The 15,237-nt window shown below is 42.5% G+C and overlaps 2 protein-coding genes across 2 annotated transcripts in view; one reads left to right on the top strand and one right to left on the bottom strand.

Moving 5' to 3' along the window:
• LOC135512564 (zinc finger protein GLIS1) overlaps positions 1–6,848 on the top strand; it is a 114,652-nt gene extending 107,804 nt beyond the window's left edge. Inside the window, 3 exon segments of the mRNA XM_064934714.1 lie at positions 4,020–4,153; positions 5,479–5,637; positions 5,954–6,848. Of these exon segments, the coding sequence (XP_064790786.1) occupies positions 4,020–4,153; positions 5,479–5,637; positions 5,954–6,090 (430 nt within the window). The 3' untranslated portion in view covers positions 6,091–6,848.
• A 67-nt stretch (positions 6,849–6,915) lies between these two features.
• Positions 6,916–11,265, bottom strand: elovl8b (ELOVL fatty acid elongase 8b). Its single transcript, XM_064934716.1, has 8 exons — positions 11,201–11,265; positions 10,722–10,785; positions 10,053–10,240; positions 9,855–9,935; positions 9,706–9,762; positions 9,373–9,487; positions 8,232–8,359; positions 6,916–7,895 (listed from the first exon to the last, which is right to left on the bottom strand). Exons 2-8 carry the CDS (start codon positions 10,777–10,779, stop codon positions 7,728–7,730), a joined length of 795 nt encoding a protein of 264 aa, XP_064790788.1. The 5' UTR covers positions 10,780–10,785; positions 11,201–11,265; the 3' UTR covers positions 6,916–7,727.
• Between the last annotated feature and the right edge of the window lie 3,972 nt (positions 11,266–15,237).

Below are 15,237 nucleotides of genomic sequence, written 5' to 3'. Positions count from 1 at the left end.
ACCAAAACGCAGCGTGGTTATTATTCATGGTTCTTTAATAAAGAAACTATACATGAATAGACTAACAAAACAAGAAATGTGAAAAAGCAAAACAGCCCTATCTGGTGCAAACACAGAGACAGGAACAATCACCCACAAAACCCAATACCAAACAGGCTACCAAAATATGGTTCCCAATCAGAGACAATGACTAACACCTGCCTCTGATTGAGAACCATATCAGGCCAAACATAGAAATAGACAAACTAGACATGTAACAGAATGCCCACTCAGATCACACCCTGACCAAACAAAACATAGAAAGATACAAAGCAAACTATGGTCAGGGTGTGACAGTACCCCCCCCACTGGACAGGCGGGAGACTCCGGCAGCGCTGGAGAGGAGAAAGGCTCTGGCAGCGCTGGACAGGCGGGAGACTCCGGCAGCGCTGAAGAGGAGGAAGGCTCCGGCAGCGCTGGACAGGCGAGACGCACTGTAGGCCTGATGCGTGGTGCTGGCACTGGTGGTACTGGGCTGAGGACACGCACAAAAAGCCTGGTGCGGGGAGCTGCCACCGGAGAACTGGTGCGTGGAGGTGGTACTGGATAGACCGGACCGTGCAGGCCGCACTGGAGCTCTTGAGCACCGAGCCTGCCCAACCTTACCCGGTTGAATGCTCCCGGCCGCCCTGCCAGTGCAGCGAGGTGGAATAGCCCGCACTGGGCTATGCAGGCGAACCGGAGACACCGTGCGCAAGGCTGGTGCCATGTAAGCCGGCCCAAGGAGACGCACTGGAGACCAGATGCGTAGAGCCGGCTTCATGGCATTTGGCTCGATGCTCACTCTAGCCCGGCCGATACGCGGAGCTGGTATGTACCGCACCGGGCTATGCACCCGCACTGGGAACACCATGCGCTCTACCGCATAACACAGTGCCTGCCCGGTCTCTCTCGCCCCCCGGTAAGCACAGGAAGTTGGCGCAGGTCTCCTACCTGGCTTCGCCACACTTCATGTGTGCCCCCCCCCCAATACATTTTTGGGACTGACTCTCGGGGTTCCTACCGCGCCGCCGTGCTTGTCTCTCCAACTCCATTCTCCTATACCCCTCTTCGCACTGCTCCAGCGAATCCCAGGTGGGCTCCGGCACTCTTCCTGGGTCGACTGTCCACCTGTCTATTTCCTCCCAAGTCGTATAATCCAGACTTTGTTGCTCCTGCTGCCGCTGCCTGTCACCACGCCGCTTGGTCCTGTTGTAGTGGGTGATTCTGTAACGGTTTTCTTGAGTCGAAGGAGAGGCGGACCAAAACGCAGCGTGGTTATTATTCATGGTTCTTTAATAAAGAAACTATACATGAATAGACTAACAAAACAAGAAATGTGAAAAACCAAAACAGCCCTCTGGTGCAAACACAGAGACAGGAACAATCACCCACAAAACCCAACACCAAACAGGCTACCTAAATATGGTTCCCAATCAGAGACAATAACTAACACCTGCCTCTGATTGAGAACCATATCAGGCCAAACATAGAAATAGACAAACTAGACATGTAACATAGAATGCCCACTCAGATCACACCCTGACCAAACAAAACATAGAAACATACAAAGCAAACTATGGTCAGGGTGTGACAACATGCATAAACAAGTTTTTCAACCACTCCACAAATTTCTTGTTAACAGACTATAGTTTTGGCAAGTCAATCAGGACATCTACTTGACACAAGTAATTTTTCCAACAATTGTTTACAGACAGATTATTTCACTTATAATTCACTGTATCACAATTCCAGTGGGTCAAAAGTTTACATACACTAAGTTGACTGTGCCTTTAACATCTTGGAAAATTCCAGAAAATTATGTCATGGCTTTAGAAGCTTCTGATAGGCTAATTGACATAATTTGAGTAAATTGGAGGTGTACCTGTGGATGTATTTCAAGGTCTGCCTTCAAACTCAGTGCCACTTTGCTTGACATCATGGGAAAATCAAAAGAAATCAGCCAAGACCTAAGAAAAAAAATAGTAGATCTCCACAAGTCAGGTTCATCCTTGGGAGCAATTTCCAAACACCTGAAGGTACCACGTTCATCTGTACAAACAATAGTGCGCAAGTATAAACACCATGGGAACACGCAGCCATCATACCGCTCAGGAAGGAGATGCGTTCTGTCTCTGAGAGATGAACGTACTTTGTGCAAAAAAAAAAAAAAAAAAGTGCAAATGAATCCCAGAACAACAGCAAAGGACCTTGTGAAGATGCTGGAGGAAATAGGTACAAAAGTATCTTTATCCAAAGTAAAACGAGTCCTATATCGACATAACCTGAAAGGCCGCTCAGCATGGAAGAAGCCACTGCTCCAAAACCGCCATAAAAAAGCCAGACTACGATTTGCAACTGTACATGGGGACAAAGATCGTACTTTTTGGAAAAATGTCCTCTGGTCTGATGAAACAAAAACAGAACTGTTTGGCCGTAATGACCATCGTTGTGGTTGGAGGAAAAAGGGGGAGCCTTGCAATGAGGAGAACACCATCCCAACCGTGACTCAAACCTGACTCAGTTACACCAGCTCTGTTGGGTGAATTTTGGCCCATTCCTCCTAACTTATTGTGGGAAGGTTGTGGAAGGCTACCCGAAACGTTTGACCCTAGTTAACCAAATACTAATTGAGTGTATGTAAACTTCTGACCCACTGGGATTGTGATGAAAGAAATAAAAGCTGAAATAAATCATTCTCTCTACTATTATTCTGACATTTCACATTCTTAAAATAAAGTGGTGATCCTAACTGACCTCTAAGGCAGGGAATGTTTACTAGGATTAAATGTCAGGAATTGTGGAAAAACTGCATTGAAATGTATTTGACTAAGGTGTATGTAAACTTCCGACTTCAACTGTATATTGTAGAATGCTACATTAAAAATAATCTGACATTTCCTGTTGTTTGAAATGTAAATGACTGGACACAGCAGGAAGAGGTTAGATTAAAAAGTGAGTGCAGCTTTCTGAATAGGTAGAAGAGCTGAATGGATGACATCCAATTGATGCTTTCTGTGATAGTATTTATGTAAGGTTCCTGGGACAGTATTTGTGTAAGAGTATCCTTTTGACAATCTGCTGTCACAACGCTTGAATGCAATAGAAGTTCACCAACAACCCACTGCGTTCCATGACTTCTTTCACGTTGATTGCAGGTTTTTCCAACGTCCTAATAGCGTAACCATGTTTCGAATTCAAGCGGTTGGTACAAGTTCCCATCTGTTAGTTATAACTCTATTTTAAAAAGCAATTCAACCCCTTGTTGTTGTTTTCCTTCCTCTGTGAAATGCGGTGCATTCAACACAAAGTGTGACCCTTTGAAGTGTGAACTGAAGAACATGGGAAATACACTCCACAGATCTTTCGGGTATTTGGCACAGTCCCGTCTAGTTGGAGCTATTCGGCTTAACGTTTCTAACTATTTGCTTGCACACATCTGTGTCTAATACCACCACGGACAAAGCTTGATTTACTTCATCACAATCCAGAAAGCCTATGAGGAAGCATTGGTCGTTGCTTGCCCGCCCCGAGCCGTTCTGTGACAAACATGTCATGCTCATATGCCATCTCTAAAATATTGGAGAAAGTAAACACGAATAGGCTTTCTCCTCCCACGCCACAAGGCAAGGAGTTAAAGGAAACGGGGAGCTCAGTTTCAGTCAAATGCACCCTCTCGTGTTTGTTGACTTTAGATCGTAACATGTGATAGGTGGAGGACGTTTCCATTTACTGACTACAGTACATACAGTCCAACATGTGTTCTTCTGAGGGGTGTTCAGGACTCTTTAACTGCCCCAGTGTGTCGGTTAGATCACGTGTTGCCGAGTGCGTAGCACTTTGATAAAGTGAGACATTTGATTCAACAAATCATATGTAGCCACAGTTGTTAGAGTGCACACAGGGAACCATTGTCTTGATGCACTTTTGAGCATCTGATTATGCATAACTATTTGGAAATTAGACAATGAATTATGTCTCTCACTCTCACTCTCCTGCAGGGTGTCGGGTCCTCTCCTCTCCCCAGGGATGAAGGGTACAGGCACTCCTCCTCCCTTGGAGAAGCAGCAGCAGCAGCACATCCACCCCCACCACAAGCCCTACTCTCATTACCACCACCAGGCTGCCAGTGACGGTAAGATCAGCCCTGACCAGACTCAATACAACCCAACTGGACTATTTAGTGGGCTGGAAGCCTCAGAGCATTGGTTAAAGATTCAAATGTGTTGTACGCTACCGACTCAACTTTCTGTCATGTAGAATAGATCATGCAAGCAGTTCTATGCAATACATGTCTAACGGCACCTTTTAAAACATTCCATTCCATGGAATAGGCCTCACACTTTACCACCATATGAACATGAAAGGACACAAGTAGAGGAAGCGGTGTTGTAGAATTGGGACGCGGCCCATGGTCTGTCAGAGCGTTTAGCGTTGCGCAGAGAGAGAAGATTGCTGTCAGAGAGACAGAGCAGGCGAAACCACAGGCGGAAGCCTCCTCTGCTCTGAATTAGCCAACAAAACGCTGCCTTCTGTAGTCAGCTGTCTCTCTCTCTCAGAGCTCCACCAAGGCTGCTCTAGTTAGCTGTCACTCCAGACCCGCTCCCTAATGCCTTAAACACAGCTTTCCCTGTTAAAGATCTACGCATGGACGTCTCTCAAACCACGCTGTGGTCGGGGAGTTGCGTAAAGCGCTCCAGAATGGGTTGCTTTCACATTATCATTACTTGAGTAGAAAAAGAGAAGGGGGACAATTGACAAACGCTACCACTGAGGAACTGGAAGAGTTAGCGCGCTAACACAAATGTAGCGTTATAATAACTCGAAGCCACACAGTATATGGAATCACTTTGCAAACATAATAATCACTCCTTAACATACCATATTGTATGGTCACAAGGAATGCCCCTTTCATACACTTTTATTTCCTTTTCTACCCCCCCCTTTACCTCACTCTTACTGACAGTTGTGGCTGCTTTGCGTTATATATTATTGTCTCTACCTTCTTGCCCTTTGTGCTGTTGCCTGGGCCCAATAATGTTTGTACCCTGTTTTGTGCTGCTACCATATTGTGTTGCTACCGTTGCTGTGCTTTCATATGTTGCTGCCATGCTGTGTTGTCTTAGGTCTCTCTTTATGTAGTGTTGTGTTGTCTCTCTTGTGCTGATGTGTGTTTTGTCCTATATTTGTATTTTTATTTTGAATCCCCTGGCCCCGAAGGAGGCCTTTTTCCTTTTGGTAGGCCATCATTGTAAATAAGAATTTGTTCTAAACTGACTTGCCTAGTTAAATAAAGGTTAAATAAATAAATCAAATGAATTCCCATTCAAGTCTTTGCGTCTAGCAGCCATTTTTAGTGTATCCATGAGTGTTCCAGTTAAATTGCCATGGGGAGAAGGGCTTTTCCCATTCTAGTAATTCTATTTCAATTCTCCACTCTCTCCTTCTTTCTCTCCTTAGATTACCAAGGCAGCTTTCAGAGCTGCTTCCATTTTGGAGACTCCTACAGAATGGAGCAGTCTGTGAGTGGTGTTCACTTACCAGCGGACTCACATGGCTACACTTCCCACCAACACAATGGCTTCCACATGTCCAGCACCAACGGTGGCTCTGCGGCAGGTGAGCCTCTAGGATATATCACCTCTACTTCCTCCTTTTCATCCTCCTCCTCTGACATTTCATGTGCTTCCCTGTCATTATTCTCCATCGCACCCCTTTTTCTGCATTTTAGTGTTTATTCTGTCTTTTCGCCTACTTCTTCACTTCCGAAACAAGAAGTATCTTGTATGTGCCTGTGTGATAAGGCAATTTATGACTTTTTTTAAGACAGAATTTTAAGATATCTTGATGTCGGTTAGATCAACCACACGCACACACACACCTAAGCGTAGCATCAAAGCTTGTATCTAAGGAGTCATGACTTCTCCTTCCTCAGGCTTCAGCTTGGCCCAGGACCTCCAGGGGCCAGGGGGGTGCCAGTTCTCCTCCAGCCCAGAGGAGAGCATCTTCTTCCAGGTGAACAGCTTCGACCGCAGCCTGAGCCAGATGTCCTCTGTCTACACAGAGACATAGAGGACCGGATGCTGCCCTATGTACCGTTATACAGGCCTCTCATGGAGTATGCATTTCAATAGTCTGAGGTGATAGCCTTTCCTTGATCTCCGTTCCAGTTTGTACTGATCTAGAGGAAACAAGCTGAGTGAAAGCAAGCCAATCGGTAGCTTCCAGACCTCTGTGTTGCTTGTTTTTGTTAGATCAGGGTGGATGAAGGGAAGGGGGACTGGGAAAGGCAATTTTAGAGTATTGAGATAGACCCTAGTATAATCCGTTATTCCATGGTTCCGCTGGTCAATGGCCATCCTTTGTAGCTTTTTCTACTGCTCTGAAAGAACTGTCGTACCTCTGTAGTACGACAGAGCTCCCTACAGCCCTGCCCGAACAGATACCAAGTGGACACATTTCAAACGGAGACATGACTTACTCCAGAACTCCCTCCCCTTTCCTCTCTCCTTCCGTCTCTACATCATTCAATCTACTAAGAACTGAAATGTTGACAAATATATATCATTTTGCCGTGTTGTTTATAACAGTGGAAAATAAATGTATTGTTTGCATTCCTTTGTTTTTTTTTGTGTTTGTTTATTTGTTTGAATTGTCTTAAGATATTTCTGGATGGTAAATGGAGGGGTGGTGGATGGTCATTCGTGAAATATTCTGGAACACAGTCAAATCTACTTTATCATGTGTATAAATGTACAGTTTGTTTAAAGCGATCTTCTGAATGTTTGTTATTCCCAAGTTTAAGAAATAAATGCTATTACAATAATACAGATGGTGACTCTTCTTACGGTGGTATGCACATCTATGGAATTATCGCAGGTGCCGGGTAATGCCATGTCACAGTAAAAGAAGACCATTTTAATTATGGGAGCATTCAAATAAAACAGTGTTCAGGAATTCTTCTCATTTTCCGATGATCCTCACTTAGTGTTATTACATGGTTATAGCACAAATTGCACGATTCTTGCCTAATTACAAGTTTCAATTAACTAAAGCACAATATATCTGCTATAATGTGAAAGGTATGTGCCCGAGATATAACCAGCAGTACCACATAAAGTAGTGTATACATATGGGAATTTTCAAGTGGCAGGCAAATTAGATAAGTGGCGAACAGTTCCACTGCAGTTGACACGCTGGTAAGTGAAGCACCAACCATAGACAGACTCTGCCCTCTTGTGGGCATTCTCAAATGTTGCATACAAACCAAATGTTTCACGCTAGCACTCTGAAAAGTAATGCCGCTGAATTGAGACAATCTGCAAAATGTCTCCTCTAACTCTACACTTAAGCTGTATAGCGCATTACGTGACAAACAAAAATACCCATGTCAGTCTCGTTCCTTTCAATGAATGACAAAGATGTATTCATTGGTACACAGCCAGTCAAGGCCATCAATAACACACTGGGCACACACTGGTTGAATCAACATGGTTTCCACGCAATTGAAATTAAATCACGTCAAACCAATGTGGAGTGGACGTTGAATTAACGTCCGCCCAGTGGGAAGTAGAGACCATAGGGAACATTGTAGAACGCTTCACAAAAACAACGCATCTCCAGATACTGTATTAAAAATGTTTTACATTTGATAGTGAATTCAATTCAGGTACAGCACGACACAGTGAGTGCGTGATTGTCCATAGCCTTTATGTCTTCTTGCTCTTCCTGTTGAGGTAGCTCTGATAGTAGAAGTTGCTGAAGAGAGCAATGAGACTGACACAGTAGGCAAACACCACAGCGTTCATGGAGTCTGGGAAGTCACACTCAGTGAAGAGGTTGTAGCCAGTGTGAGTGGTCAACAGGACAAACTGGAGCTGAAACACCAGGCGGCAGAACATTGGTTCGGGTTCAGAAAGTTTTCAGATACGTTATTACACTATATCCATTCATAGACATGATCTGTTTTGTACCAATACCCTAAACTCCCAAAGAATCTCATCCACAGACTCAAAGGGCCAGTTTCTTGGACACAGATTAAGCCTAGTCCTGGATTAAAAAGCATGCTCAAAGACATTTCTCCATTGAAGTAGTTTTTTCCATCCACGGTTAGGCTTAATCTAGGTTCAGGATATGAGGCCCAAGTGCAAGCCTACCCACTTTATGTTTGAGCCCTACTAGATGTATCCCGAGCTGAAGCTAAAGCCACTAACCAGCTGCAGTGAGGTCAGATAGCGCTTCCACCATAAGTACTTCTGCGTGTGAGGCCCCAGGGCAGCCAGTCCGTAGTAAGAGTACATCACGATGTGCACAAATGTATTGAGCAGGCCGATGAAGAACGCTATGAGGAGACAGAGGAACACGAAACGTCTCGGCCATCTGCTGCACAACCTCTACGTCATGACAGGTTTGGACAATTTGTTATAGGATACAATTGTGATACTTTTATGAATATTCTCCCAGGTAATGAGAAGTGCCTACCCGGGAGTTGATAACAAAATGTTATAAGATGTTAATGAAACAGGTATTGAACAAATCTATGGCATTAACAAGTATGGCCCAGAGTTTTCCCTGGTCAGGGCATGTGATTAGGAAAAACTCCTGGGCTGCGGTCCAAACACTTAGACACACACACACCCTATCCCCTCCGCCCTCAAATGAAGTGGACACGTCTGACGAGTGTACACTTGCGGGGCAAGGGAGGAATGAACGATTTTTTAAATGGACCACCCTTGGCTGGAAATTCGTCACTTGTTCATCCCGCGATGATTGTGTTTTCAGACACAGGTAGTTTAGGGGTGCTTTATATGCGCTACAGTCAATTAGGAGTGCATGTCCACTTATATTAAATATATCATTATTAATATACGCCTACTGTATGATAGCTAGCAAATTAACTGACGTTAGCCTGCCTAGCTGGAACTTCTGAAGAAGGAAAATGTTTTATTTCTACAATTTCAAAAAGCTAACCAAAAACAAAAACATATTTACTTTTTACGAGACGTTTGTGCCATCATTCGTAGCACAATTTCTAACTTATTTGCATTAGTTTTTACTTGACTTCTCCATTGATGTTGTTTTTAAGTTTTCGCTGACTTTTCTTAGTGGATGTACAATCGTAGTGAATTGAATTATGGGAAGTTTCATGCCCCGGAGTGAACATAATTGTACACTCGCAAAGACGAGGGCTTAGGGGCTTATGTTGCAAACTTCCCTTGCTTGGCTAATCATTTGGACCACCCTCCAAATGGCGACTGGGATTCCCCCCAAGGGCATAAGGTGAGGGTAAGTGGACGAGGGTGTATCTTTTAAATGTTTGGACCGCAGCCCTAGTCTTTGTCATGCAAGACTTACATTGGCCTCCTGCCAGATACTTGACCCCTGCCCACCAGTTGAAGATCATGGTGCCATGGTGATAGACATGCAGAAAAGTCAGCTGACTGTTCTTCTTCCTCAGGATGAAGAACACCTGCCAATTAAGAGTTTGAAATGGGTTTAGAATGGACTTCCAGTGTTTCTCTTGACTCTGATGCTAATCCTGGCCTGGGCTATATTCATTAGTGCATACAGTAAGAAAAAGTTTTGGAATGGAAAACAAATGTTTGTTAAGCAGTCGCTCCCCATTTCAGTACTTTTTCCTCAGTTTGGTGCCTAGTGAATGCGACCCTGATTTTAAATGTGTTTTACCGTGTCAGCCAATTCTATGACCTTGGAGAAGAAAAACCACCAGCATACTTTGGCCATCTGGTGAAGAAACAGAGTTAGGCCACTTAGGTCAACTATATCAGAGGTCCAATGGTTGTTGTACAATAGGGAGTTTTCAGATGTACTCTCACCCTCATCGCCAGTGGACTAGTGCTGTAATCCACAGGTTGACACAGGTAACTGTAGTTAGACAGCAAGGACGTGACCAAGAACTGCAACGTCAAAGCACTTATAAAACAGGTGAAACATGTCATTATAAAGCATAATGATTCCCAGTTCTGTGGCTGCCACAGACACACACATTTTTGACGGGAGTAGGAAAAGCACACCTCATGAAACATGTAGACAGACAGGCAGACCATGGCGAAGTTGTAGACAATGAGTACAGCCTTGAGATCAACTGGTTCCCTGCGTTTCATCAGCTTGGGCCCAGCCCAGACCACACCAAGATAGAGGAGGAATATAATGGCCACTGGCATGGGGGAGTAGACCAGTAGCCATGGGTCTGTCCTTTTATCTGAAACACATCACTGTTGTACTAATACATACGACTGAGTCATATTCACGAGGCACTAAACAGAAGAAAGCAGACTGAAACATGAAGGGGCAACCTGAACTTGTCCAATAAGAGCCACTCATGTTCACGTTCTGTTGCAAGACATTTGGCTACAGTTTGAAACGGAGTGCACTAATGAATACGTTAGTGCACTAATCAATACATGGATTGATTGGATTTGTAGTAGCCTATATTCCGATATCTGTTGACTGTGTGAGGGAGGCTAGTGATGCATGTTCTGCAGTGCGTGTATCAATTGCAACTAGATAATCCAATTTTCATGTCAGTCCTGTGATGTACTGTGTTCTTGGCCACAAAGCAGCCATTATGTAAGAATTGCTGTAGGTTTTATATTCTCCTGATAGGACAGGCTGAAGGAAATGAGTGCACTTTTAATTAACAGTAGCCTATCATAAAGACTGTACACAAATTCTGAAAATACCTCCATTCTCTAAAATCCACTGGCGCATGGACTGAACGCTTTGCCATGTTGAAGCCATTTGACACTGTTGGAACAGAACGTTGGTCATTGATAATTAACGACGGAGGTGAGTCACTCTTTGCATAATCAAGTTGTGAGACAGACCACACAACGACCAAAGTGTAGGATTTACACTTTCCCATTTCACATTCTATATACCTTGGTCAGTCTGATACAATTCACTGAAATCAAACAATTTGTCAATTGCTGGCACATGAGAGAGGTGCAGTATAACCTCGATGCATCTGGACTTTAAACATTGTTTTAGTACGCAAGTAATAACATTGTTAGCGTACATTTCATTCGGTTTTCTTGGCGTTTCAGGCGCGCCATAAATTCATATAGTTATAAACATCCATATTTGTGAATATATTTAGGTTAAGCTTTTCGGAGGAATAAATCAAATACAGAGCTGTGCAACGTGAATGAACTGCACTTACCCGACGAAAGCGTTGGACTGGTGACAGCGCCCGCTCCACACAGCATTTTGATTGGACAATGTGACAACAGCTCATATAGGCAGGTAACGCAAAGTTCTTCAAGAATATGGAATTCGCAGTTCTTATCAGTGATGCCAATTTAGCAATTTTGTTGCTATATTCAGCAACTTTTCAGAGTACCCTGGCAACTTTTTTTCAAACAGCACCTAGAAACAAATGTAGAAATATAATAAATATAAATATATCATCCACCCTTTAAAAATAAATGTGGAACTTTAAGCAACTTTTGAAGTGTCTCAAACGCTAAAATGCACGCATTTTCTCTCTAAATTACACAAAAACGATTTTTTTTCTGTCACACACTCAGTTACAACACAAAAGTGCAACACAAAAGTGCATTGTGAGTGACGTCAGCAGCAGGACAGCAGCAATTTCAGCAAATTGCAAATAATTGTTGGCTGACTTCAGCAGCAATAGCATGGGTTCGATGAGCCAAACCCAATGAATATAGTTGGTAACGAATGTTTTATCATGAACAGAACTTACAACAATCAAAATTGTACAGCCAGATACACAGAAAAAAGTGGTAGTCTGTACCTGAACAAATGTCAAATCATATTTTTTGCAGATGGCCAGTCAATTTGAGTAACGTTATTGTGTATCCTACGTAATGACGCAGTTTTACGTTATCACGCAATGACATCACAACGTCATTTAGCAACTTTTAGCAACAAATCAACCTGCCTTGAGCAACACCCTGAAAATCAGTTGCCAACACTGTGGCTGACTGCAGCAGCAGTAGTATGCGTTCGACGAGACAAACCCAATGAATATAGTTGGTCACAAATGTTTGATCTTGAACAGAACTTACAACATCAATCAACATGTCTCAATCACAATTGTACAACCAGAAGTACAGAAAAGAGTGGGAGTCTGTACCTGAATTTAAAAGGGTGGCTGAAGCCAGTAATTGGGGATGATTGTCGGGCATACTGTGCGTACTGCAAATCAGATATGCTTGAAAAAATGTATGACATCAAAAAACATTGTGCTACAGCAAAGTATATTAATAAATCAAAACCGAACAACTCCACAACGCAGTATACATGATCACAGTTGGTTAAGAAAGTGGATAACAGCAAAAGCGCAGAAGCTAATATGGCAATGGCCATTGTGAAGCATTGTTCGCTGCTTGCATGCGACCATTTAGGTATGGCTTGCAGAGCTGCCTTTTCAGATTCTGTGGCAGCAACAAACTTCCAAATGCACCGCACCAAGTGCACAGAAATGATTAGGGGAGTACTGGCTCCTTATTTTCTCAAAAGGGTAACATCAGATGTGGGGGATGAGAAGTTTATAGAATAAGTTGTATGTTTAAAATAACGCATCAACTGCATTGTTGCTTTAAGCAAGGCTCCAAGACAACCTTGAAGCCTTGCGAAACATGGCCTTGTTCAGTGTTAAGGAAACGCTAAAGCACAATAAAGGCACCACTGAAATTATTAAAGTAGCTGAGCTACTGGAATACCAGCCCCAAACAATTGATACAGTTGTTTCTCAAAGGAGAAACATCCATCTGTTTAGGTGGGAATCAACTGAAAATACAGTCAAGTTTTGGAGTGAAGTCAATAACTACACAGACTCTTCCGGGTCAAATCCATTTGAAGAACTGTGTAAAGCTGCACTCGCTGCCCTCTCCTTGCCACACTCAAATGCGGAGGTTGAGTGTGGTCAAGTCAAAGTTAAGTCAAAGTTAAGAAATAGAATGTCACTGCACACTCTCAAATCCATAGTCCTGGTGCTGTACGGACTAAAGTTGGCTGGTGATACTTGTTACCAGCATAAACTACCAGGTGAAGTTCTGCTGCAGTTTGGCACCACAGCAGCATACTGTGGCCACTCCATCCTCTACTGCTGGTTCCAGCTCTGTGACAATGCAGTTGGACAGTGAAGATGAAGAGGATTTCCTTGCCAATCTATGATTCTTCATATTTACAGTACGTATGCAAGGGGTGGACCTTCTGGAACTGGCGGAGACACACAGCTGGTGGCGGCAGTGTGTACTGCAGTGTGTGCGAGAACAGTGGCAATATCTGAAGGAAACCATTGAGCAGCTAACCACCCAAGCAGCACAACAACCCGGAGAGAGCTGGAGAGAGATGCCTAGCGCACACATCATTATTTGAGTTAAGTTGCTTGTTCAATAAGATAGCATATATACCTTGTTATTAGCTTGTACCTATAATTGTTGATCAGTTAGGTAGCATGTTAACTACCAATACACTGCTTAAAACTATAATTGTTCAGAATGTGTAGGTTTACTACTTGAAAAGAAATCAAATGTATTTGTTCAATAAAGTGTAATTGAATTATTAAACAATGTGTTGTGTTTAAAAATTTAAAATATCTGATCATATAAAATGTGTTGTGTTTATATTACTTTTACAAATAAAAAATATGATAATAAATAAACAAATCTAAACTAACAAATGTCAAATCATATTTATCGCCGAGATGGCCAGCCAATTTGAGTAACGTTATTGTGTATTCTACGTAACGATGCAGTTTTACGTTATTGCGTGATGACGTCATCACGCAATGACATCACAACTTCATTTAGCAACTTTTCGCAACAAATTGACCAGCCTCGAGCAACTTCCCCTGAAAATTAGTTGGCAACACTGGTTCTTATTGACCATTAGAGTTTGCGTTCAGCACCATATAGGAGGTCACTGTTGCAACTTATTATGGAAGGATGAAATAGTATGAATGTATTCATCAAAATAAAGTAAATTAAAATATGTAAATCATTATGTATAAAATGGATAATGCCCCCGAAGCCGGTGTTTGCCGGCCCGAGACAAACAACACCAGGGTCAATATCATTAAAAGTGTTATTTTCTGTCCTCAAGATAAATCATTCAAAACTGTATATAAAAATAATATACACTGGATGAAATTTAAAAAGGATCCTCATGTGTGTATGCCTTCATGATAATAGAAGCGCAATGACATAGACTTCAAAGTAAATTTGATACATTTTAACCTATTTTATTTCAGTGGAAGGAGACAAGTTTTAAATGTCCCAAGTGCTGCTCAATCAACTTCAATGGGAATAATTAGGAATAAATGTATACATTAAAAATATATATATTTCCTATTTTTTTAAATTAAATGTTATCTAAATGTATAGTCTTTATGTAAAATGCTGCCCTCTTTATAAGAATATTGACTATTTTCTGTACGTCCTCAAAGTCGTTGTCCACCCTGTTACATTGTGGTTACTGGCACTTTAAGAAAATATATATTTTCTACAATGACAGGTTGGACAGGGTACATTTTCATCATTATATGTTGGTGATGTGGGAAAGCATAACATGTCCACCCTGTTACAAAAGATGTTATTGGAATTTCATAATATATTTGTCAAACAATGCAAAAAAATGTCAAGTGGCAACCATTATACTCGCTTCATCACAATCACTTGGAGCATAGTTGCTAATTTTAGCTCAAAATGTAACGTAACAGAGTGGACATGCACTCAACAGGGTGGAGAAATGGATATCTTGCAGTAATGGGTTGCAAAATATGTTTTTCTTCATAAATTGTATCACATAATTAGTGTATATATAGCATGTATAGTATTTTAAGAATAAATAAATATCAGTTGAAATCAGGTCGTTCTGAAGGAATGGCAACTCCTCCTAGTGCAGCTGAAAGACAGCGAGAACGACGTACTGCTGACCCAGAAAGAAGGAAAGAGTATCTAGAGAAAGAGCGGGAGAAATGGAGGAAAGATAAAGAGATAGGGAAGAAGGACTCAGTGACAGAGTGCAGCGTACAGAAAGGAAGAAATGGAGAGATCCAAAAGGACACTCAAGACACCCCCCCCCCTCAACTCCTGAAAATCAGCCTGGGCTCCTCTCCTCCTCTCCGGAGATGTTCTTCATTACTGAGAGTGATGTTGAGGCAAGAGCCGAAGTAACTCTCCTTCCCCCCCATACATTTGTCTTGTACAGTAGCTGGTTGAGTTTTGA

The sequence above is a fragment of the Oncorhynchus masou genome, chromosome 24 (genome assembly GCF_036934945.1).
Source record: "Oncorhynchus masou masou isolate Uvic2021 chromosome 24, UVic_Omas_1.1, whole genome shotgun sequence".
NCBI classification, from domain to species: domain Eukaryota; kingdom Metazoa; phylum Chordata; class Actinopteri; order Salmoniformes; family Salmonidae; genus Oncorhynchus; species Oncorhynchus masou.
The sequence above is the reverse complement of the archived record's forward strand: the minus strand, read 5'-3'. Positions and strand labels throughout refer to the sequence as shown.